This window comes from Mycteria americana, chromosome 9, assembly GCF_035582795.1.
Source record: "Mycteria americana isolate JAX WOST 10 ecotype Jacksonville Zoo and Gardens chromosome 9, USCA_MyAme_1.0, whole genome shotgun sequence".
In the NCBI taxonomy this organism is placed as follows: Eukaryota; Metazoa; Chordata; class Aves; order Ciconiiformes; family Ciconiidae; genus Mycteria; species Mycteria americana.
The window spans coordinates 11740627-11766464 of NC_134373.1; the positions used below are offsets into that span (position 1 = coordinate 11740627).

General features: G+C 40.4%; 1 protein-coding gene across 4 annotated transcripts; it reads left to right on the top strand.

Annotated features, from left to right (window-relative positions):
* Positions 1-1800: 1800 nt before the first annotated feature.
* CCDC150 (coiled-coil domain containing 150) lies at positions 1801-25826 on the top strand. 4 transcript variants are annotated; one of them, XM_075511984.1, is made up of 25 exons: positions 1801-1863; positions 2067-2241; positions 2529-2746; positions 2841-3019; positions 3601-3669; positions 3909-4025; positions 5477-5606; positions 7216-7259; positions 8117-8209; positions 9191-9298; positions 9840-9961; positions 10149-10326; positions 10675-10743; positions 11283-11375; positions 12568-12651; positions 14499-14668; positions 15060-15153; positions 15809-15978; positions 16681-16807; positions 17404-17586; positions 18175-18243; positions 18320-18481; positions 18817-18903; positions 19874-19993; positions 20569-25826. In XM_075511984.1, the coding sequence occupies exons 2-25, from the start codon at positions 2096-2098 to the stop codon at positions 20662-20664; spliced, it is 2928 nt and encodes a 975-aa protein (XP_075368099.1). In that variant the 5' UTR covers positions 1801-1863; positions 2067-2095; the 3' UTR covers positions 20665-25826. The 4 variants fall into 4 exon arrangements, with proteins under 4 accessions (XP_075368099.1, XP_075368100.1, XP_075368101.1 ...); XM_075511985.1 differs by lacking the exons at positions 1801-1863; positions 18175-18243 and having other exon boundaries at positions 1963-2241; XM_075511986.1 differs by lacking the exons at positions 1801-1863; positions 17404-17586 and having other exon boundaries at positions 1963-2241.
* The last annotated feature ends 12 nt before the right edge of the window (positions 25827-25838 follow it).

Here is a 25838-nt window from a genome sequence, read left to right on the forward strand (position 1 = left end):
TCACAAGCCTCCTGGCAACATCCCCCAGGCAAAGGCTTCCTGGAGCAAATTCTCAAGTGGATCTTTACATCAGCTGAGGACCTTTTTATTACATACACATTACTGACCAAATGCAGTGTTGGCCTGTCTGCAGTGTCATTCTCTTTGCTCAGAGAAGCTGCAACTCTTCCTCCAAAATAAAACAGTCATGCCAAAAGATCCTTAAATCAAAACACTTATATTCATCCACAGAATGCAAAATTTTCAGCATCAGTAGATAGCCACCAGCTGCAGTGGCACACATAGTCACCACGTTTAAATGTTCCAATATAGTTCCTCTCTGCCGCCATCTACAGATAGACTTCAAATTTTTTAAAACCCTGCTTTCCACTTTCAGATATATATTTAAAAATAGGATCTCAACATGCCCTACAAACCAGTTCACCCCAAACAAGTATTACCTCAACAGTATTACCTCAACATATTAGAAGCTTCAGGCAAAGCTGAGCCCAAGTGATAGGTCGTCGAAAGGTGTTGCCACGCTGCACACTCTGTGATGCCTGATCCTGTGCGAAATCCTCAGCTGGGAATTAGGTGCTCATGTTCCCTGTTCAATGCATGGGAAGAGTTAAGTCGTACATAGATGCCCCTCAGAAGCCAGAAGAGCTGCCAAAAGTGAAAAGGAGATTCTAAATCTCTAGTATGGATATCTTAAACACCTTTGCTTGAGTCCCCAGAATATCTAATGCTTAATGGTTGCAGCATTGATGCCTGCTTCAGACACCACATTTCCCGTTTCACAGCTGTAGGTTCTAACCAGGAGGCTACAAAGTCAGTTTCCCTCTCTGCATAAAAATGAAACTCAGTAGACCAAAGAGATACATTTTTAAAAGTCTGACATTTAGATGCACAGTGGAGACAGCGTAACTCAGTAAGATTGATGATCTGTATTAAATGACTGCATGCCCATTAAGTATAAAATACCATGTTTTCTTAGGGCCCAAAGTGAACAGGATTTGATATGCAGTGAATTGATCATGTATAAAAATAACTTATTAGCCTACAGGTTAGCATGCTCCTGCAGAGCACCCTCCCTATGGAGGTTTGAGCCTATATACCCTGCAAGCTGATTTTAAACCCCTTCAAACGCTAAAATTCTTCAGTGTTTCGTTGTAAAACATGCTTCACTGTGAGAGCTATCTAAGCATAAAGCACCACGTAATTTACGTAGCCCTACTGAAGTGCTTCACAGGCATTTACGTTACAGCCGCCGTGCAACTCAGTCCGTGCCGCTCTGTGACAGGAGCGCGCCCCCGACCTGAGGCCCGGGCCAGTGGGGCTCAGCGCCCCGCCCCAGCCTCTCTCCTCAGGGCCCGGCCGGGGGGCGACAGCCGCCACCCCGCTGCCCGGGGGCAGCACCCGTGCCGCCTCTGGCCGCGGCGTGAAGGGGCGAGGGCAGGAGAGCGGCGGGGTAGGTGAGGGCCCCGCGGCCGGTCCGTGCGTGATGGGGAGCCGCCGCGCCGGCGGCTGCCGACGCCGCGGAGGTGTGAGGCAGGGTGTGAGCTGCGCGGCAGCGCGGAGGGAAGGAAGAGAGGAGAAGCACAATCTGCTGTGCAAATCCCAGGACCCTGCTCACCAGCAGCGGTTCAGGCGCACCCTGACACCGGAGGGGGAGGCCGGACCCCCGGGGCGCCCGCCCGCCACGGGCACCGCCACCTCACGCACTTCGCTTGAACCGCCGTCCCGCGAAAGGGGGGACTACACCTCCCAGCATGCCCTGGCGCCCAGCCTGTTGCGCGTGCGCCTCCGCGGTGCCTTGTCCCAGGTTCTGGACGGCCGCCGCGGATCTTGGCGCGCATGCGGGATCGGCCGGGCGGGGAGCGGGTGAGTTTGAAGGGGACCGAGCGCCGTGGCGGTGGGCTGGCCTGACCGCGGTGGGCGGCGGTTGGGGATGTGGAGGGGGCGAGGGGGTGCGGCGGGCCGGGGAGGGGCGAGGCGAGGGGGAGGCTGGCGGGCGAGGTGTCCCAGGCCCGGGGTGGCCGCTGTGTGGGGAGTGCCTCAGCCATGGCTGGTGTGGGTCCCCGCAGGGCGGGAGCGGGAGGCCGCCGGAGCGGCAATGGCCAGGCCAACCGTCGTGCCCACGAGCGTCAGGGCGACCGCGCCCGAGGCCTTCGTGGTGCTCCACCTGAGGATGAGGGTGGTGGAAGAGCAAACCAGCGCACTGGTGCGAGACCTGGAGGCTCTTGGCGTCGACGGGCAGAGGTAGGGAGAAAATAGGGATAAGCTTTTTCTTTCTTGGAGAGCTCACGCTTTTCTTGATTTTCCTCATCTTGTTCCTCTTTGCACCCATTTGCCATCCTTTGCTCTTCTCTCCGTGAGGGAACTGGTACCGGCAGAGTCAGCGAGAATGGACTACAGCAACCTGGGGTCACAGGAAACCTTCCAACTCTATGAAATGTGGTTTCTAATCTAATCGCATCTGTAATGCATATGTGCCATGTCAGGTAGGTATGCATATACAGAGTAGGTCAGTCTTTTCTCCTTTTCAGCCTCGACCATTTCCACTCAAAGACCTCAGAAACACCTGCTAGTCACCCAGCCATTAGCCCTGTGCAGGCCAGGGTAGCATTTGTGGGAGAAAATACACTGTGGAAAAACTGTGAAACACTGGTGAATCGAATGTGTCGGTTAGAGAGTGTTGTACAGACACTGAAATTAAACATCTTCAGGCTGCAGACAGAAAAGGAACTGAATCCAAAGCATGCAGGTAGTAAAAGAGGTTTTTTTACCACTTCATTCTTCATTGTCTCTCCATCTGCTTTTTCTGTCAATGAAAGTTTTTTGCCTTTTCCTTGTGGCAGCCCAGTTGGAGCAACGCCTGAATGCAGTCCACGAGGAGCATTTGCAAGAAATGAAGATTGTACAGCAAGAATCAATGAAGTTGCGCCAACACCTAAGTGATATGAAAGAGGCTGAAGAAAAGGCAAAAGAAGAAGTTCAGAGACTGAGTACTGCTCTGGAGATTACAGCTGCATCCAAGGTACAAAAGATTGTGATCTTATTGTAGTTTCAAGTATTAACAGACTTGTTTTTAAGTACGTTCATCTGACATAGTTAAACAGAAAGTATACTCAGCTGGAAAAAGGAGTTTATGATATGTTGTTGGCAGTAAGAGTAAACGCTTTTGATAATGACAATCTGTGCTTCCATCAATTAAAAAAATTACATAGCAAATCAAGAATAAAAATATTTGAGATCTGTAATTCTCTCGTCTTCGTGACTTAAGGTCATCCTAGCTTTCATGTGTAAAGTTCTCAATAGCTTTTCTGTTCTTCCAGGAACTTACATTTCTCTGGTATTTCTTACACTTCTATTACTATCTTCCCTGAAGAGAACTTCAATGGAGTATGTCACTCAATCTTATTAATTGTATTAAAGAATGCGTTGCTTCTTAGTGTTTGCACTATTATATTCAGTGCTTCAGAACAGAGAACATCAGACTGGAGGTAGAAGTCAAGTTCTAGGTGTTAGCATGGCAGTTGCATTTTATAATACCTATTGTTTTTGCAATAGTTATGAACATGAAAGGGTAAAAATATCTATTTCTTTCATCTTCTTTAGATGGATGTAGTGATTGCAGCTGAGGAACTGAGGAACACAAAAGAGAAAGTTAACCGTAGACTTCAGGAGGTAAGTACAAGAGCAAGGACCTTAGTAGGAGGCTGAATTTGCCAAGTATTATTTAAAGATTTGAAGAAGATGATGATCCTTAAGTAATATTCTGGGTGCAATTTTGGACAACCCAAAGGAACCTGCCAGCCATGCTCATAACTAAATACCCAGACAGAACATCTTTCATATATGATCTCGAAGTATTTGTTCAATCTACTTAATTAGACCTGGGTCAGAAAGTGTTTTATTTTTTCTAGCTAACAAGACAGCTGTCCCAGGAGATCAGCCTGCGGGAGTCTTTGGAGGAATCCCAAGCAACTGTGATGTGTCATGTACAGGACATGGAAACAACAGTAGAAGCGGAACGGAAGCAGGTTTGAGAAACTTTCGGTCTTCTGTTGTATCTGTTTTCATTTTCTCATCTGGGAGGAAGAGCAAGAACTTGGATGTTGTTCCTAGAAACCAGTTAAAGCACTTTATAACAACAACAGTTTGTCCAAATGTTGATCAGAAAAGATCATGTAGTCAGACTTCCTGCACAAAGTAGGAGTATCACAAACACCGGATTAGGGCAGTGGTGGATTTGTCTACCAGAGTTCAAGGACTGTGATTCCATGGCTGCTTTAGGTGTTTTTTATAGTGCTGCAGTAATGTTCCAGTTAAGATTTTTTTTTTCTAGCATCCGATCTGAACGTTCCAAGCTTAAATTTGGGACCATTGCCCCTTCTTAAATTATTCAATGCAACTGAAAAGAGTTTGACTTCATAATCTTTGTAACTACCTCTCAGATTTGTGGGCCGCAACTGGATCCTGCCCTAACCTCTTCTTCACCAGGCTAAACAAGCCCCTTTATAATTGAGGTACTGATAAATAGATAGAAATAGATAGAAAATGCATTTCTGAAAAATATTGTGTTGAGATCTTAAACCTTCTGGGAGTAAGAATGTTTTCTCCATAAATTGCCATGATGACAATTTTTGTTCTCAGCTGTATTTGTATTATCTAGCTATTTTGGAGTGTGGGGAGGGACCATAGCTCATGGTAGAAATGAACTGGCTTACACATAATTCAAATAAACAAAACCAATCCCCCTCTCTGCATGCATTCATGCACACAAGCCACACTCTAAGACTAACTGAATTCATAGCAACAGTTTAGTAAGGAAAAAAGAAAGCGAATAGCAAAGTATCAAAACTTGATTAACTATGGTTTGGGTTTTTTTTCCAATTTTTTTTATGATCATCAAGGTCTCTGTTCCTGAAACATACAAAGTTCTGTTAGAAATTCCTAGATTTTTTTCCTACATGCCTTTTATCATCTGTGTTCTTCTACAGCAGAAGTGGAAAAATGATGGATACATTATTGACCTATATGAATTATACATCATGTGAGAAGCAAACCTTAGTTTAATTAATCTATCACTTTCTGATGAGTATAGTTGACCCTGTGGTATATTTATTAGTTAGCGTTAAAACAAAAAAAATTCCTCACAAAATAGCACGAGACAGACTTAAGTGCCTTGAGTGTTGCATTTGCCTTCATCTTTTATAGCTTGATCTTTTCTGTAATCTTTAATTGTGCAACCTCGTTAGATTCTGCCTGTCATATAAAGATGATTATAAGCACATATACACTGTGTTACATAGAGAAATTGAGTTGCTTGCCATCAAAGTCTTCTGCATAAGATCTGGACAAGCAGAAAGAGAGGAGAAGCTGATTAGGCTATATCTTCTCCAGTTAGATCAACTTTTCAGGCTCTGAAATTTGCTTAGGTTTGCCTGGCTGAATTCTGCATCTTGAAGAATAATCTGTGATATCATTGCAGGTACAGATATTACAGCAGGACTGCCAAGAGTTGCGTAAAGATGTCCAGCTAGCCCGAGTGAGGCTACAAGAGGAGGAGGAAAGAACTGCCCAACTGGAGCAACAGTGCACACAACTGAAAGCTGAGCTGGGTATGACAGTGGGTCCTTGCCATATCTTTTTAGCCCTTCTCTCACTGCTTCCACAGTGAGAGGAAACAAGCACTGAGATCCTCCAGACCTGTGGCAGGTGTATCAGTCAACAGGAATGGATGGCAGCTTAAGAGGTGATGAAATATTAAAGGCCTTTAGTTTGCATGTGATGTTTCTAAAGCCTCTTCTTACCTAGAGGAAACTGACAACAGTGGTAATCAGGGTAATGAATACACAACAATAACATGAAAAGATTCCATCAGCATAAATTCTTTTCAGAGGAGACTTCGTCTATAGCAAGTAACCATTAACACATGATTCCAGAACTGATGTGCAAGTAGAATGCCCATTGCTATTGAGTCTTTTTGCAGCTGATTAAAAAAATGTGCTCTGTTAAACATCAGTATAAGGACAAGCATCTTGGATAATCCTCTAGTTGATCTCATCTCGCAGTCTATTGATGTGAAAGTAGCTGCTTACAAGGGAGTTAAGTGGCATTTAATGCATGCCAGGGTAGGGGGAAGCTCCGTATTGTCAAAATTAAAGGTAAATGTTCCTAACCTAAAGTCTGTTCCTGATTCCCAAATAAGTTACAGTATCCATGCCTAAATCCTAGCTTAATTATTGTTCTTGTGATCCTTCCTTCAGGACCTATTTCAGATTTCTAGCTACTCCTTTTACAGAAGTGTTCTCCTGTTTCCCATATGTTTTGTTTGTTATTCTGTGAATCACACATGTGATAATTAACCTGTAGCTCACAAAAGGCAGTCAGCGTTTCTGCGTAAGACATGGCAAGAGGAGAGAAACTTGTCATGTTGTGGTAGAGTTGGCTGAGTGGGGGAGAATGATGGCAGAAGTATTCTTTACTTTAGAACAAATCCATATGCAAATGACAAATTTAAATGAGACGTACAAATTTTCTTTACTTCTGTATCAAATAATCCTGCTGATCAAGGCTTTTTCCCTTTGTTAATTGAAGGAACTTTTGAGTCATCCTTTGATGATACTTTGGATGTCATAATATTTGGGCTAGATTTCCCTCCCTACCCTGCTCATGCTGAGTTGTCTCTTGTTGTCTTCCTTTTTTTCCAGTATGTTATACAGCACAGCAGAATAAGAAGCTAGCTATTATAGGCAGGTTGATTCAAATTCCAACAAAAATGCTTCTGCTTTTAGATCTGTATGATTTAAGCAGGGATCTAACTATTGTTCTTTGTCAATGCACAAAACTTGTAAGTTGCATATGGGCTGTGGGTTATAGTCAGGACAAATCAGTTGCTTACAGGCTAGGCAACTGAATAAGAGATTAGGGTTATTGGATTTGCTCAGGCAATCACAGAAATGGTATGTGTAGGAGATTGGCATGATGGCATGCTTAATTTTAAAATTAAATTATAATTAATTTATGGAATCAATTTTTAAAAGTAAATTTTGCTGAAATACTGAAGTTACCAAGAAAAGTGTTAAAGAACAACACATTTGTAGAAGTCTTACCTATTTGTGGCATATTCAGTAACTTAGCTAAACTCAAACATTAAATCAAAGTGTCACCTTTTAAAATTACCAAACAGATAACAAAGCATGTCCTGACATTCTTTTCTATTTTTAGACTCCAGGAACTGTATCATTTCCCAGCTTGGTGAAGAAGCAAAAGTAAGTTGTAAACAAGTATTGGTGAGGAAAATAGCTAAATAAAGATCAGAACAGCCTATATGGGGCCTTTCAAATATACCATACTTCAGAGGCAGAATTTTTATGTGGACAAATGCCAAATGCAACCAAGGCCACTAACCATTGAATGTCGTACTTTATTATTTTACCAGTTTGGAGTTGCCCTACTTATTTTTTGAAAGATTAACTTTCGTATTCTACTGAAATACCAAAACAGCGATACGAATGCCTTCCTTGGAAAGCTGCAACTGATCACGAAACACAGTTGTGGTAGCACAAGTATTGCATACAAAGGAGACAAATAGATGGATTGGTGAATAATACTACAGAAAAATCAGAACCTTGATCAGCTGGGTACTAAATGGGTGAACAGGTATGCTTACTGCCTATGTAGGGACTGTGTGTGCTGTCTGAAGTCTTCTCTGAAACAGTAAGTTTCAGTGAAGATGAGGTAAAGGTTCAGCTTAGATGTGCAGTCTCAAGGATTCCTTCAATTGTGACTTGTACCACTTCTGGCAGGGAGATCTTTTAAGTTCAGAAGTATTGAGATTAATTATAGTGGAGACTAATAAGTTTGAGCTCAGAAGGATATGAAGCCACCCTCAACTTTCAAAGATAAGTTAGGTCAGGTAGTACTTTGGTTATTATTTCAAGGTATATTTTGGAAAGAGGCTTGTAGTATAGGAGCCATGTCCAGTGCTTGCAAGAGCACATAGCCATGTGACAATAGTTTAAAGGATATAGGCAAGTATGAAACAAAGACTTAATATTTGTGAAGCGCCTGGCTAAATGACATTTAAACTTTTTCTCAGTGGATGTTCTGTATTATTGCCCCTTAGAATGCACAGCTGTCCTTTAGCAAACAACACAAAGAGAACCTGCAGCTTCAGTCTAAAATGACCGCCTTGCAAGAAACAGCAGAGAAAGTACAGGTAATGAGAATAGCTACTCCTGTTTTTAAAATGGAAATAAAGTATAACAAAACAAGTGATTACAGTAAGAAATGATTATACATTTATTGGAAGCCTCAAATGCAGGTCAGGAGACAAAGTTTAGTGCCCTCAGGTAATGCGAACTAATGAACAACTTCCAGTGAAGGAGTTCAATCACTAGCCTAGGTAACTGTTCCAGATTTCCCAGCCTTAAGGCTGGAAAGTTTTCTTCCCAATACTTATTTTGAATCAGCTTTTTTGAAAGTGTCTTCTTCAGGAGCCAGGACATGCAGAACTGGTGCTGCTCCCTCTTTATCTACCCTTGAAGTAATACATTTCTATTCCTTTGCACCTTTGGATTCTACATTAATATGTTTCTCTTAATGAGTCAAATATAGAGTACCTGCTTGGCTAAAATTTCCTCTGCCTTTTGGGACAAAAGGCTGACCTCAATACATTCTAAAAAAATTTATTTGTTCTACTTTCCCTCTTTTTAGAACATATTTTAGAAAACATTTTTCTATTTTTTCCCCTCCCCCCAACAAATACTTGTTTATTGGGCAGTGTTCACTGGTAATGGGATTTGGATATGTCTTTCACAGAAAGTTCCTTTTTTTTTTTATCATCTACAATAATTCAACTATGAAATTAGTAGGGGTCCGTTTTCAATTTTTGCCTTCTTTGCCTTAGAAACATTACCTTTTTCTGGACTTCAAAACTAATAAGTGATTATGCTTGATTAGTAGTTTAAACTATGTTCTCTTTTTCTCATTACTGTAAACTTTTAACACCATGGAATAAGTCTACCATAAATTGGGACTACCTGAACAAATTTTTTTGGACACTTTCTACCTAAAATGGATTTTTCCACGTCTCCAAGAGGTTTTTAAAAAGTTTCTGACAGCCTACTATGCATAAAAAAAAGCCCCAAACCCTGACAACATATTTGTCATCCTCCTCCTCCTCCTTCTATCTAACCAGGTCCTTAATGATCACTTAAGCCAGCAATGCTCAGAGCTCAGCACCACACTCCAAAGTGTTGCCATGGAGAATGCTAAACTCATTTCAGATCATCAGACCATACTGAAGGTATGTAGCCTACTATTACAGTCCAAGAAAGTTGTCTGCAGCTCAGACATTAGACAACAGACTAATTCCTAATACTGATAATCTGTGGGAATACAGTAAAATACTTTACATATAGCAATGGAAGTTCTATAAAGGTAGTGATTAAAAAGTGTTAGTGTCCTCCTTTGGCAAAGATTTATTTTCAGTACAGAAAGAGAGTTATATGTTATGGGGAAAGAGTGTAAATATGATAACACTATTTATAGAAACATCCTGTAACAACCACTGAGAAAGAGGAACGTAGTAATTAATGGGCATTGTAAGTACTGTAAATGCAGAAGCTGGGTGGAAGTAATAAGGATCTGAGATTAAATACATATGTAAAAGCTAGGTAAGGTGAACTCAGCTTTGACACCCTATTCAAGAAGCAGCATACCACAATATGCAGAAATATAGGGGTGATGCAGGAGCTCAATGACAAATTAACAGCTTTGTAAATTAATTACTCGTCCCTCATCATTCTGATGTTGGTGTTACTGCCTGGGTAATTTTTCCCCTTTAGGCAGAAAAAGAAAAGACTTGTAAGCTGCAAGAGCAAGACTCACTTCTGAATGCTGCCCATGCCAACGTTCTTGGAGAGCTGCAGAGTGTGCAGCATGAGAGGGCTCAGCTTCAAAGAGAGCTGTGAGGAGTTTTCTCGTCTGCAGCCTGTCTCCCCTTCCTCCGTTGCATTCTCACTACCTTGATTTCTGCTTCTCTAGCACTTGTTACTTATGAACACAGAAGGGCCAGTTTGGTATTTAATACAGAGGCCATCTTCTGTCCTTCTGTTGTGCTAGAACTCCAGTTTGGCTATTTTGTGTTTCTTTAGGGAGGCCTTGCATACAGAGCATGGCAAATGCAGGCAGAAAGCTAGCCTTGCTGAGGAGGCAGCAACCACACAGAGACAGCTTCTGGAATGCACTGTTGCTAGACTGCAAGGTGAACTTGACACAGCTTTGCAAGAGAAAAGATCTCTGCTGGCAGCAAAGGAAGATCTTCAACAGGAGGTACAGAAAACTTAGTTGTTTTAAAGCTATATTCTTGAAGGCTGCTTTTGGACCCACATCGCTAGAGTTCTTATTTACATACCAGTATTTCTTTCAGAATGATTATTTTTTGCTATTGCAGTGGCAAGTGTGACACATTCTCCCGTTTCCTACTATGCTTGTATTTTGACTTGTAATGTCTCCTCTCTGAATCACGGAAAGGGAAAGAAGACAGGGCAGCTCTGCAGATACTATTTCTGAACTTCGGAGTTAACTTGCAACCTTCAGATCGACTGTTCTGAGGATATGTGGTATTTCTGTGAATCTGGATGTTTTCAGGTGACAATGATTTCACATTTCTTTTGACAGATAAGGACAAAAGCAAATGAAACAATACAGGAAAGGAACAAATTGGAAGTAGAAAAAGCAGAGAATGAGGTATCTTGCAATATATATGGCTGTTCTTTAAATTTAGTGTTGTCTTTCTCTAAGTTTTCCTTTCATTTTGCTTACTCTCTCTTAACTGAATTATTTCTAAATAATGTGGTATTTACCATAGCCATATTGTTCACTTTGCTGTTTGATTTTTTTTTTTGTGTGTGTGTCTATATGGATGTATCCTTTGGAGCAGCAACCCCACTGCTACCTACACAAGGCCCTGTTTGTAGTAACAAGTTTCTTATGCTACTATGGCAAATGATAAATAATTTTCAACTTCTCCTAGCTGTTTTATCAGTGTAGCTTCCTTGCATATGCATAGCCTGGAAATGGAAAGGTAGTGTTTGTGGTATAAATGGGAAATTCCTTAGTGTTGTGACTGAAGTCAGCATGATTCTTTCACTGTTGCGGAAGAGCTCTCTGAAACAGGAGAGACTATACCTAATCCATATGTACTGCTGAGGTTTTGTGATATTCATGTATTATGACTGTGGAAATCTTGCAGTGGTATGATTACAGTTGGATTTTTTTGTTCATAGCTAGAAATGGTTTCAATGAAATTCACTTTGCAAACACTAGAGGAAGAGAACAAGAGGCTATTGGATCATTTGGCTGGACTGGTACATGAGCAGGTAAGCCACTAATCAAGGAGATAAATGATGACCTGACTGATAAGTAACTGTAGCAGGACTCAAGGTGCTCTTTGAAGTAATCTGTATTTTATGGAGAGTGGCTGATCAAACTAAGGAATCAAAAAGGGGAAAAAGTGAAAACAAAAGGATAAGATATCTCAAATGTTACTCCATCTTTTTAGATATCTCTGTGGGATGAGCTAAGAGGACTATATAGAGCTTCAGGTATTGAACATTTGGGTATGTCATTAAAATCCTATGACTCCATTCCATTTTCTAGTACAGGTATACAGCTTGTATATCTGTACATATATATTCAGCTTGTGTACACTGGGAAGGTATTAACAACAGTTTTATGCCCTTTGTGGACAAATTTGCACTTGGGACCTCATTCCCATTTTTAACTTTTCCCCATTCCGTTATTTTTTACTACTCTCAGTCACTTGGATCAGGATACTTGACTGGTTCCAGAAAAGTTGAGTAAAAGCTTAGTAATACTGTGCTACCAGTGCTTTTACCATTGGTTTTTTTACAGTGTTGGATGTAACGACCAGTTGTACACGTTGGAGACCCTAGGAAACAGCTGCTGATAAGGTCCTAACATCACAATGCTAAAGAAGAATTAACTGAAACACCTTGTGAATGTTTGTTATTTGATAATGAAAGTTACATTTCTATAGTAGTTGGTCTGTAACATATGTAACACAGAACTCCTTTGGCAGTCATCAGTTAAATAATATGAATCAGTAGAGCATTCAGAACCTTAAAAAGTTGCCTGATTTTTAATTTTTTTGTATTCTTTACTGTCTTTCTAAGTTATTTTAATTCTGTCCATGCCTTCTCATTCTTCTATTTATTTTTGCTTCTCTGTTCCCTGTTGTCAAAGGTTTCTTTCATCTCTCCATTTCTGTTGCCTGTGCTTCTAGGACAGTGGCCTTCTTGTGGCCATCTGGAAGGTTGTACCAATTTAAGCAGTTCTTCCTAGAGATTAAGCTGTCTTGGAGGAATTTATGCCATTTGGATTTTTTTTTCTTTAAATCTGTTTTAGCGTTTCACCTAATTGAAAATTTATACCTGAAGCAACGGAGGAAAGTTAAAATACTCAGGGACAAACAGGACACTGAGCACCTTTTTTGTTGCTTTTTGTCTTGTTTTTCCTACAGAATGGTGACATCTGCTCTTTTTTCCTCAGTATGCCCAGCAGCAGGTGCAACAGGTGCTGGCAGAGCTGACTGACAGCAAGAATAAACTGACCTGTGACAAAGGAAGACTTCAGGTACCTCTCAGGGTCCTATTTGTCAGCTCAAAAGGGAAACTCGTTTTTTATGTTAATCTAAGACAAGGTTGTTTAACCTTAGCTCTTCAGTACTTAATTTGGAGGGAAGTGCTTATTTATCTTCTCCACTTAATTTATTTGTGTAGGGTCAAACACATATATTAAGAGTTCTGTATCAAAATCATCTTCGATCCTGCTCATACTGCCTTTGGGTGACAAGATGCTTTTGATGTAGCATCTCTAGGATTTGTGATAATTCAGTTGCTTAATGTGTGAAAATAGTAGAATGGCTAAGAACCACCAGGGGGCATTAAAACAAAATTCATGGAGAGAAAACTGGTTGAGAGATTAGAAACGTGGAAACTTTATAAGAAATACAAATTAATAAGGAGGGAGGCAAACCATAGTGGTAAGCAAAAATAAACAGCATATGTAAGCTTTCTTAAGCAGAAGTTAGCTAGACAGTAAATGAGGTGCTGAAAGTAAAGCTTTTACTTCACTGTGACCTATGTCATAAAATTTGGGACAGTGGTGCAAAGATTCCTGATTTTCTTTTAAAAACAGCACAGAATGTGTAGTGATTATTAGAGAGCTAGAAAGCTACATTTGTGCAATAGTCCTAGGTCTGATGGTAGTGACAGAAGAAAGTGACCAAGACATTGTATTTAAATTTAAAAAAAAAAAGTGAATTCTAATCTGGAAGTATTTCCATGGAAGGATAAGTTAGAAGCGATTCACTTGGTGCTTCTCCTACTATGGGACTCAGGGAAAATAAAACATTTGCTCTGGGCAGAGACACATTGTCACATCACTCTGCTTGTGTGTTCCACCTAAGATAATGCTTTTCCGTTTCTGCACTGAAAGAAAGCTGAGCTATTTTGCCACATCTCTTTCCTTAAGACTGAAGTGCAGAAGCTGGAGGAAAAGCTGTAGATGCACATTTAGATAATAGTGAACTTTGCAAGTGCATTGCATAGAGACCAAATACACTCAGGTGAAACAGAACTTTGATAACTTCTTACCCAAAGAAAGGATCAAAAAGAAAAATACTCCAGCAAGGTCTTGCAACAGAAGTCTCCTGATCATAATGCTAGGTCAGCTGCAGGCTCAAGAGAAGAAACTATGAAATCCGATTTATGTGCTTGTGCTCACCACTCTACTTTACACCAAGTTAATTTTGAACAAGATGAACGTTCAAGAAACTGTCTGAATGTGGAGATTGTCCTAGGGTCAGCCAGAGGATTCTGTTAAATGCTATAAAGAACATGGGAGAAAAAACTGGAGAATATGATAGACATTCTCACTCCAAGATAATTGAAAACTGGATGGTCTACTGGGATTAACGAAGGATACTTTAATGTGGCGAGTGATGACCATGAAATGCAAGTTAGAATGATGGTTAATTTCAATTGACTAATTGATGACAATGAAGAAATGGCTGAAAATTAACAGGGACCAAAACCTTTGAGTGTTTTTTGTTTGAAAGAGATGGAGATGAAAACTTAGGCTAAGCAACATTAGAATCAACAACTGGTTTTGACTAAAAACCCAGCTTCATGCATCTCTGGCACTTCCTGAAGCCTGGGTGCCAAGAGTTCAGAAGCATTGGACCTATCAGTTAAAACACCCACAAAAAAAACCCAAGACCACCACACATTCAGCTTGGGCTTAAACCAGGGGTAGAACAAAGGTTATGTAACTAGAGGAAGCTATTTCCACGTTCAGAACCATTGCATACTCTTGGCACTGCTGCAAGCATGCAGTTTACTTATAAAAGAATCCTTTAATAAAACTCTAATAGATGACTGGTTTTCCTGCTCTTTTCCTAATGATTTCTTGTACTGCAGATGGCAAACCTGCAGCACCAGCTGGACGCAGCAAAGGATGATAACAGTAAGGCAACAGCCATGCTAGAGCATGTGTTAGCTTCTCGTAACAAGATGCAAGCAGCTCTGGATGTGGTACAAACTGAGCTGGGACACAAGGACAGCGAGATCAGCAGCCTCAGAAAGGACAAGTAAGTGAAACTGATACTGTTTCTGTGGTCTATCAGCAGTGTGGTGAAGACAGATACAGTTGAAGAACGGCACCTTCCCCATGGTTCTGGCTAATAAGTTATAGGACAAGTTTGTCTGAAAAGTTTCCTATATCCTCTCCTGCAACACTGAAACATACTTCATACTAGTGAACCAAGTACACCAAGTGCTTGTAGCTAACTCTGCAACCTTGGCAGACGTTGTGCATCTTGTGGAAAGTAAGTAAAAAACAATTTAAGTTTCACTTCAGTGACAGGCAAAACTTAATATGGTTAAGGTAGAGAAGCAAACTGTGAGATGGTCACCACTTCAGAGGAGATGTGCACAAATTGACTTAATGCATGATTTTTTTAATCCGATTTCCATTTTCAGGAGCCAGACTCAACAGAAAATACAGAGATTAGAAACAGAATTGGAACATTGCCAAGCCAAACTGGTTGCCATGGGAAGGCAGCACAGCAGCCAGGTAGAGACCACATTTTTCCATAGTAACAGCCACCACTGCATTTTTGGTGTTGAGCCAAATACCTTTTCTTTCTCTGAATACAATATGGTGCAACACATTCACATGAATCAAGGCAAAAATATTCTATCAACTTTTGGCTGTGGAGCAGGAAAATTGTTATCCAGGTGTTGAAGGAGGCAAGCATCTCCTCTCTAAAAAAAAATTCCTTGGCACAGGTGAAGGTTTTATAGTCTGTAGCTGGATACATAGTATGAACAGAGACTTCAGAAGTTTATATAGCCTTTATTTTTTTCTTATTAGAATGGAAGGGAAAAGAGTCCAAGGAATTGCTTTCATCTCTCCTCATAATACTTAGTGGCAAAAGGATTACCTCGCTACCCAAACACACTCACTATTGGCAAAGAACATTTTTTTTCCCCAGAAAGTCATGGCTATATGACAAGTTGTTCTGATCCTTCTGACTAAGCCAGTCAGTGAATTGGCATTGTAAGGATTCCCATCTAGATGCCTGTGCTCAGGACATTTGTAATCAGACAGTTGGTGAACACACTGTTACTTCCTGTAAGTTGATACTAACTGGGAAGGAAAAAAAAATATTCCTTTCTAAGCTTTTTCATTTGGGTAAGTATAAATCTGATTTGTTGTTACTGCACAGGTGGAACCACTTTGTAAGGCACTAGAAAGTGCTAGAACAGACAAAAAGAAACTTGTTCTTCATTTGGAAGAAGTTCTGCAGGTCAATAATATCCTACAGAGCAAGCTGATCCAAACTCAGTATGAACTGAAAAGTAAAGAAACTGAGTATCAACAGCTGATGGTCTGCAGGTAAGACCACATCCGTGATACTACACTTGAGGAAAAACATTACTTTGCGCTAACATCAGAGCTTTATGGCTTTACTCATCTATCAATATCGGCATTGACTGTATGCTGAGCCAGCAGCATGATGAAGAAAGATTCATGCAGAGCTATAGAAATGAGCTCTTTCACTCGTTCCCATAATGACTCTTTGACCTACTCTGCGGTACTGAGAAACTGCTTACCGAGGGTCATTATGGCACTTCTACAAACAGCTTTTCCATGGGGATAGCATATATCACTTCTACTTTGCAGTGGCCTGCAGTAGCTATAGCAAGGAGAGCACAGGATAGCTGTTTAAATTTCCCACCCAAAACTGAACACTGGTAAGTAAAACCTCAAACCTAAGTGTAGGTGCAGTCTGAATCTCCTCATTATCCTTTGTCTAAACAGGCTCAGCCATTTAATTTTCTGAAGGAAAGTCGTCCTGAAGTGTTTTTTCCAAAAAGTCTATTTACATTGTATAGCTATTTTGAACATCCTTTTTTTAAATAAATGGAATATGCACTATTAGAAAACACATTCCAATCTTTAAACAGCAGTGGTGCAGAGAGTATATCCAAGACAAAAGTATTTACAATGGAATTGTCTTTCCTATTCTTGTGTTTAAAAAAATAAAGCATATTAAATATAAACATGAATAACTGAATTTGTTTCTTCTCTTTAAAGGGAACAGTTAATGGAAAAAGCCCAGAATGAGAAAAAGATGTATGCTGAACACTTAGAGTCTTTGAAGAAGCAGTTTCAAACTGAACAAGAGGCTTCCAGGAAAGCTGCCTGTCAAGAATCTGCTGAGGTGAGAGGGGATAGAATTAAAAGATTTCAGTGGATGATTTCCAGAGAAAGAGGTTGTCTTTACAATTTTCCAACAGAACAAGAGCAGCTCATGAAAAATATTTGTCTCCTTTTCCATTCATCATGGAGTTGTCCATCACTTGTATACAACAAACAGAATTTTGTCATGTGGTGGACAGACATTTTGGTGGCCATGTATAGTGATATCTGTGCTCTCTTAACTTTTTCAAGTACCACTCTATATCCCCCAACACTATATACCTCATTGTACATAAGATCTAGACATTGGTATCAGTCATTCCAATGACTTCAAAAGGATAATCTGGGGTTGTATAGCAATCTTCAGGAATAAAATGCTGGTTTGGAAGTCTGCTTTCTGGGGGCTGGATCATAAAGCTCAGCATAACCTTAGTATTACTCAGATCCCAGCATTCACTTTTTTTCTCTTTTTTAGAAGGGTATTAAAGGCAAGTCAAACAAGTGCCGTAGTATACTTCAGATAGAGCAAATCAATTGGGTGTGCTGCTTATTAATTGTTGTATAGAATGAACTAATTCTTACAGTTAATGTGAACTCACTTTTTCCTCTTTCCCCTAGGTAAAGAAATCCCTTGAAGAATCTTCCTCCAAATTGGCTGAAATTTCCAATGCTAATAGGGAGCTGCAGCAGAAAGTAATAGAGCTGGAAAAGTCTTTGTCCATTTACAGGGAAAAGCTAAAAAGCCAAAGAGCTCAAGTCAGACAATGCCTGGCCTATAAAGCTAACACAGAAAGGGTAAAGGTATGCACACATTTTTCAATAAAGACAGATGTCCTAGTTGAGAACTCCTTTTTTCTCCTACTGAGTAGGACTGCTGTTGATCCTTTGCAGTGGAGCTAGACTTGAAAATAAAACTAACTCTGGACTCAAATTCTGAGCAGAAGATTAATAGATCAATAGCAGCCACAGTAATTGTGTGGCTTCTCCTGTCATCCCTCCCCCCCATTTTAAATATGATGCCATAGAGTCCCATTGCCCCATTAGATTTTTATAGTAGCATTTGTCCTCTTTATCATTTTGTGGATACAGTCTATTTAATTATTGATTGGGCCAAACGTTGCTTGTGTAGTGATTAGTCCCTATCCATCCTTTATAGTCGTAGAACTTACGGTTCAACTGGTACCTGATCCTAAATGAGAATCTAGACTCCTTTGCAACTCTGCTACCTGCTTGCTCCCCTTTCCCTGGTGGGCATGGGTTCTCTTAACTTTGGTCTCATAGGGCAAGAAATAAGGACGCAATGTGCAGGCATCTGCAGAAATAGTTCCCATGTAACAGCCAGTGAGCCTGAAAAATTCCTGAAGTTTTTTTTCTCTCAACAATTTCCAGGAGACTGAATCTGAACTGAGGGAAATGGAAGCAATAAAAGAGGAGTACCAGAAGAATAATTATGAACAAGTGAGCTTTCTTGACCAGTGTCCTGAAGAGACTGATCTGCTAAAATGTTGGAATTTCATTCTTGTGTTGTCTTCAGTCACAGGACATCCAGAAATTTGTATCGGAGTTGAAATGTGTGCAGAGTGAGGTGCAAGTGTTGTTGAAAAATCAACATGAAGTGCAAGTACAGAACAGGCAGCTGGAGACCCAGCTGGAAGCAGAGAGAAGGAGAAGGCAGCAGCTGGAAAATGAATGTCAGGTAAAGTGATAACAGGATGAAAAAGTGGCGAGACACCCATGGAAGCATTTTTGTGCAAAATCTATGGGGTTGTAGAAGAGGTGGTAAAAAGACTTTATGAACTCAGCCAAAAGATACTCCTAGAAATCTTACTGTATCTGCTCCAGAAAGGCCGAGTAACAACTTAACATACATTCACTATATATCTGATTTAGAGACACACAGGATTTTTTTAAATGATAGAAATTTAAGGTACTTACAGTAAAGATTGGAACATCCTTCCATTATATTAGAATTTTTTATTTGTGCCATGAAAAAATTGTGTAGAAATTAATGTTACTTCTTTTTCTACCTAGAGACTGGAAAAAACAGTCAAACATCTGAAGAAATATAAAGAGGGGACAGAAAAGAAACTGAAGGAAGCCAGCATAGAGTCAGAACAGGTGAGACTAGTTAGCATTAGAATAATAATTCACTGAAAGTAAGAGTATTTCAGCATATGCACCTTTCAATCTCAGATATAGGTCTCTGGTGAAGAGTGAGGTGCATCCTTGGCCTTTTCAACTAAGTGGCTTTTTTTTTTTTAATTAAAGTTTTTATCTTTTCTGTGAATCACTTCCATTTAGTGGGGCTTGTAAGAAGAGCTTTTGTCCCCCACAGCCTATAGGTTTTATCAGGCTCGGCATATCTGTGTTAACCAACCAACCAAAAGTGTTATGGCCAAGTAAATTGCCCCCCCCCGAGCTGCTCTTGTGTCACTCTATATGTGACAGCATGCAAAACCACATTTCCCACCCCCACCCCAAGAAGTCATTTGTCCTTGTATCACCTCATCCTCGCACTACTGTACCACAATATCCAAATTATTCTAGCTTGCATGGATTACTGCAGTAGTTTGGGGTGAAAATCTAAGGATTTAGATGTTTTATAAGGTATTAACCAGCATAAAGTAAAATAAAAAAACTAATAGAGCTGCCCCAGCCTGAGGTCTTACATGATGCTTATCAGTCCAAGTACTGTTTTGTGATTAGAAAGAGACCTTCATAGCAAGAGTATTTCTACAGCATTCTTCAGGCGAAGTTAGTCTTCCCTCATCTTTCTCAGGAGTTTGTGGTACTCAGCATCCATTTTTCCCCCCGCTTTTTCCCAATGCCTCTCTATTTTATGCTGTGTTGGAGACCCATGTTGACTTCATTACCCCCTAAGAGAGGGGCAACTTTGTAGTGAGGACCCCTCCGATACATCCTTTTCACACCAATGGAAGAAGGCATCACCAAGAGCTCCTACCCCTACGTACAGGGGAAAGATTTGAGTTGTATGCTGTTCTGCCCCTTCTTGCACAGAGCTCAAAAACCAGAACATAGTGTGCATTAACTGTTCTCTCTGCAGTGCTAATTACACTGTCTTGCTTAGATCACAACTAGCCTAGAAGCAGCTCACCGCTGGTTCAAATCTAAGTTTGACAGCCTGCAGCTAGAAGTTGTGAAAAACCAACAGTCGAAGAACCCTGAAGAGAACAGCTCCAAAAAGGAGGTAAGAAAGCAAGCACATTCATTTCAAAGGGGGAAGTAAAAAAATAGGTGGGGGAAGTATTTGGTAGCTCATTATCAGTCAAAATTTCAGTTTTCTAAACTTTCTTTTGTAGTTCCTTACACAGGGGTGGAAAACAGACCCCTCTTCTAGTTTAGTTTGTTTCCTTCTCTTTTGCCAAAGGACATATTTAAGCAGCAGAGAATATTACAGGTACCAGATAGCTTCAAGGGACTGTGTCTGTGCTTAGAAGAGTTCTATTGCACATACTTCATGTTTTGTAGATGCTCATTAACCAAATACTTGTCTGAAAGCTAACAGCTAGTATATTTTCTTCCCTGCATTTACCTCTGTTTCAGTGGTTCTCCTTCCCCTCCTCCATATCTTTTACGGATACCCTTTCAAAAGCCGTGCTTACCTTGTTTGTGTAGATTCATCAGCCTTCTCCATAATTGATAGTTCTTATATAGCTTGTCATTAGTATTTTAGAGATGGATGTAGTAAACTGCTAAAACTTTAATCTCTTCTTTAGTAATGATTCCCCAAACAGTCATCAGCTTCATTGTATCTTTTCCCAGGAGAAAAAGCAAGAAGAGCTTCTCAGTCACAGCACTCCCTGGACAGCAGGGCAAGGACCCAACACCTCAGGCTCACCACCAGGAAGGCCCACATGACCTGGGCAGGAAATGAGCTCACTTGACTGGGTGATTCCCAGCCCAGGGAGAGCATCACCTGCTGCCAGGAGATTCCCTGCGAGCACCCAGGTGCTGGAAGAATCAGGAACTTTACTTGATCTGATGTAGTTAGATAGGTCTGTATCACTGAGAAGGCCTTGCAAATAAAAGGTGCTCACAGGGTGCCATACATAGGGGACCTAGGAATGCTTGTTTAAATCATAAACTCTGATTTGAATTAGCTCATACCTCTCACCTTGTCTTTTTGACTGAGGTGCTTTGCATTGTGAGGCTGATATTAACAAAAACTACTATTTATAGCAAAACAATTATTCTTTATTTATCATTACTGTAAACTGTTGATATGCTACGTCTTTGCTTTCATCATTTTTCTTTTACCAGCTTTAGATTAAGGCCTGGCAGGTGCTATCAAAACAAATCTCAGACTGGTTTGTGGAGGGGTCAGGTGAATTACTGAAGACTGAGTCATGTGTCTGTGGCTGGATGCTGACGTAACTGGGACAGGGAGGAACTGGCAGGACTGGCTGCTTCTAAGGTAGATGATATCTGGGTCGTGAGAGAACATAAGCCTTGGGCTATTTCAGGAGCATATAAGGAATTCATTAGGTCTGTGATGTTATACCACACATCATCTTACCTTCATAAGAATTAGTGGAATTTGTTCAACCTATCCTACTGTGGAACACCACAATGGGGAAAGAGTAGTTGAAGCAGATCAACTGCTTCATATCATAATATGTTGAAGATTATTACAACACGGACAGTTTTCATGCTTGTTCAACTAAGGATCAGCTCATCTTCGTCATGGCTTACTCTTCCACGTGGTTTCAATACAACCTAGCTTCAGTACAGGTGGTGTTGCACCCTGATCTGCTTCAACAGAGCTGTTTGCAAACTCCACTGTGACCAATGGTACTATTTATTTCTGTGGGATCTATACATGTTATTTGCAATGCTGCTTTAGTTTAGTGCGGAGGAAAGTCTTGCATAACACTGAAGCCTAGGAGTAGCCTGAGGATATGCTGGAATTAGCTCATTCTGCTCCTCCAGAAATTTCGTCCTAAACTGTAACTTACATGATAGGACTCTAGACTAATTCATGGTGACCCGAGCCTCTCCTCCTTGAAGCAAATGGCTGTTCTAAGGAACAAGGGGTGGCTGAGCACGCTATTAAAGCTAATGCACACCTGACCTTCATTAAATTGTGCTGCTTAAAAGCAGGCCTATGCAATATGGCTTTAGGTTTGTCCCAGCCAAGCTGGTTCCTTCAGAAATCAATTGGCATCTATGCCACACCTGCTCCTTAAAGCTGCCTAGGTGGCTTAGCATAAGCTGTGCCTCTCTACCTCCACAGTGCCCTCAGGCAAACAGCAGTCAAAAGTGTAATCTAGTTTTGCTTGCTATGAACTCGCACTGTAGAGTAATCACAGCTGAAAAAAAGGTCTTTTCAAACAGCACTTACCATTTAACACCTTTGTTGATATTGAATGCTTAAGTAGGTTGCCTAACAAGGGACAAATGATTGTGACCTTTGCCTGTGCAAAAGGACAAAGCATACGACAGCTGCATTTGTACAAACTGTGCGTTGGCAGGGCAACAGAATCAACCACCCCTCTGTTTTCCCTTTGCGGGAGTTTTTTACCAACATGCGATATACCTCAAGGGCTGGTTCTTCACCCCTTCCTGGTTCCAGAATCCCCTGCTCTCTCTAGGGCCATGCATCTGCACCTACTTTGTATATTGAATGCAAAGTCTGATCATATGTCTGTGGCCATTAAACTTGGTACTTACATTTGCATAATGACAGTCTATTCCAGGTTCAACACATCCTGTTGCTTCTTCTAAACCTGTTTGGGGTTTAGGGTGGAAAGCAGTAAGATACAGTGTAATTGTGAAGGATTACTGTATCCCAGTACCTTTTAACTTTAGCACTACCTTAAGTTTTGGCTATGCCTGCTTTAGCAAGTGATGCAGCTCAGTGGGTCACATGCAGAATGAAAGAGCTGGTCCAGATAGCCAGGATGTGTTTTGGATTGGTTTTTACTTCAGATTTGCTTTAGTCTGATCCTGCTGACTGAATGCTCACTAGCATCTGGAGCACTTCTGGAATCTTCTAACTTGCTTTCATTTGAAAGGAAGCTAGTTTGTCTGCTCAGAGCCTGCTCTGCAATGTGAACCACAGCATGGTGAGTGGCAGTGCACCCATTCGAAACACCAGAACTACACAATAGACAAGAACCTGTTATTTTCTTTAAACATAGTAATTTCAATAATGTTGTAGTAATCTAACACTGCTGCCACCTGCAGGATCAATAATTGAGGTCTATGTTGCTAGCCTTTCCCTGGGCTTGGTAGCTGCTAAGCCTCCCATAGTTATAGTAATACTTGCAGTATTTAAAAATTAATTTTTCTAAGTGGTGAAAAGGTTGGGGTGTGTTGTGGTTTGTTTGGGTTTTTTTTCTGTCAGTCTGTGGCCTTCAGCAAATGTGGATGGCAAACAGCTTTCTACACTTGTCAATGCTGGTATCAGGTAAGCACAACTGAAAAGGTATGATTCAGTTTTTTAGGACAATCAGTAGATGCTTTTTTGAGCAGTCTTTTAAGTATGCCTTGAGTTAGCGTTTTATATAAAATAGCTCTTCAGCAATAAAGAGCTAACAAAATTAACATGATTAACCCAAGTTGTTTGACAATATATATAGTGTGTTTGACTGAAACTGTTACTAATTGTCTTAGTGAGGCTTAAGGAATAGTCCCAACATGCTGACAGGTGAGGCTGGCGTTGATTTAAGTATTCTTTCCCTCTTAGTCTCTTGTTCGCAGTGATTTATGAAAGCTTTCCCAAAATTGTAATGGCTGGATTTCAAGCTTTTCCTGCCTTGCTGTTTGTTCCCACACATTCAAGCAACCTGATCTAGTTGAAGATGTCCCTGCTCACTGCAGGGCAGTTGGACTAGATGACCTTTAAAGGTCCCATCCAATCCAAACTATTCTGTGATTTTTACATTTCAGTGAAAGAGTCCTTACTGTGAAGGAGAGTTAGGAAAGGTGCTGGGTTCATCTCCCCCGGTGTTATGTTCTTGTGTGCATCCTTAAAACAAGCTACAGCCAGATGTGAATACGTGAATATAGTGCATGCCAAAATAAATCCCATACAGACGGTCATACCCCAAGAAATATTTGTTTCAAACGCACAATCCCCTGTGTATCCTCCATCCCTTACATAAAGTACAATGATGAAATGTACAGTACATGTTCATGACTTCATTGTTTGAAAAAGAATGCCGAAGTAAAGGCACTTTACTGCACAGTACTGCAAATTAAATGTGGTTTAACTTACCTGATTCTGTATTGGACAGTACAGCTGTGGCTATATACTTAAAGCCTAGATTAGCATATGTATTTTCTGTACACAGCTCATGTTCTGTGCTTTGCTTTTCCGTAAGCAAGTCGGTTCACATGGGCTGCGCCTGTTTAAACTTCTTTTTTTATTGGGGAGTTCACATTCCTACAGCATCTATTTTGTCTCTTGCTTTGGCTGAAGTCTTGTCTAGTCTAATCTGTTACTGCTGCACTATTACAATATAACATATTTGTAATACTGTGTAAAAGTGAAATCTAAGTAAAAGACTGTTTATCTCATAACCATAAATGCAAGCTGGATATAGCTAAGGAAAAATGTAAGTTCTATCTTCATATATAGGTTTTTTTCCACAAGCATTTGAGAAAGCTTTAGGTAACTGGCATTGAGACAGGTAGTATCTCTTCCTTCCAGCTGCTCAAAATTGTTTAGAACATCTTTTCAGAAGACTATTTGCTAGCAGTATGAATTTTCCGGTCCATGTTGACTGGGTTTAATTAAATGGAAGTTTCTGTTATTTGGTGCTTAAAAGTAATTTAGAAAGCAGTTTAAAAGTCATCAGCATTCAAATTGTATTTTTCCCTTTAATCTCTGTGAATGCTAAAGATTCATACCTCCTAAGTTTGAAAACTGAACTACTTCAGAATTCTAGCAGCAGTAGGGATCAGAAATAAAGTAATTAATAGTAATGCCTTGATGTTGGTCAATTTTTAAGACAATTAAAAAAACCCTACAACCTTCCTCTGTCAAGTTATTTTAAAAAAATGTACAAGCAATAGGATTCAGACTCAGTTTTGGAAAAGAATAATGCAAAGGGAATCTGTACTGGATCTCTGGCTTCTGTTTTCTAAGCATTAGTTCAGTGCTGAGGGCTGTATTTCCTGGGACACAATAAGCTTTTTTCATATGAAGGGACAGGAGTCATTTGCTGCAAGAAGAAAAAAAACCAATGGGGTTACAAGATGTGAAAAGGCCAATAAAGAATAAGGAAAGCTTCAGCGGAAGAATTTTTACGCCAAGATGATGCAACAATAGTATGCTTCTACATACATTGTGAGTCAGCCAGCTGTTTGCTGTGTGAACTGGAGCTATCATGTCAAAACCAGTGATGCGGTATCACAAAGAACAAGAAACGAAATGGAGGCGAGGGAGTCATTCTCTCCCCTCTTCTGCAGCTTATGAATACCCCAGGCTAACATAGCTAAAATGGTTATTTAATTTATAGTTCTGCAAACTTGGTATGTGACTTGTATTTAGGCAGTGCTGCCAAGTACTGTTTCCAAGTAAAACACGCTGTCCTTTTGCGAGTTGGTGAGAATTGCTTGGTATTTGTTTCTTACCTTCGTATTCTCACTATGGCCCAGTGTATCTCTAGTGAAATGGACATGCAATATATTGTAATTTAATGTTTGACTGGAGATAAGATTGCCTTACCTTTAAAATTAGTCTGGGCAGTTCCACAAGACTTGTTTCTTAATCATTGATTGCAATTGCGTGAAAAGATTACAGAACACAAATACATGTAAGAGTGGGCTGAAAGCAAATAGCAGGAGTTAGCTGTGATACCGTAAGTAACAGTGCTTGGGAGGCAACAGCATGGTTTGTTTTCTATTCAGCAAACTACCTGGCTGAAAAATATTTTTCAGCCTTATTTTGCTATAGTGCATAACATATATCCATTTTTATATATACATATAACTATGGACTCCTTTTATTTATGATAAAGCATTGCATCCTGCTTCTCTTGCTGGGTTGGAAGCAGCATGCTTCCACCATCATATGCTACTGTTCA

Bases quoted from the DNA above. Each gene is read 5' to 3' on its own strand.
- CCDC150 (XM_075511984.1), top strand. From the start codon at position 2,096: ATGGCCAGGCCAACCGTCGTGCCCACGAGCGTCAGGGCGACCGCGCCC. The intron at 8,210-9,190 runs GTAATGAGAATA...CTATCTAACCAG, and splicing joins AAACAGCAGAGAAAGTACAG to GTCCTTAATGATCACTTAAG. The intron at 17,587-18,174 runs GTATGCACACAT...AACAATTTCCAG, and splicing joins CTAACACAGAAAGGGTAAAG to GAGACTGAATCTGAACTGAG.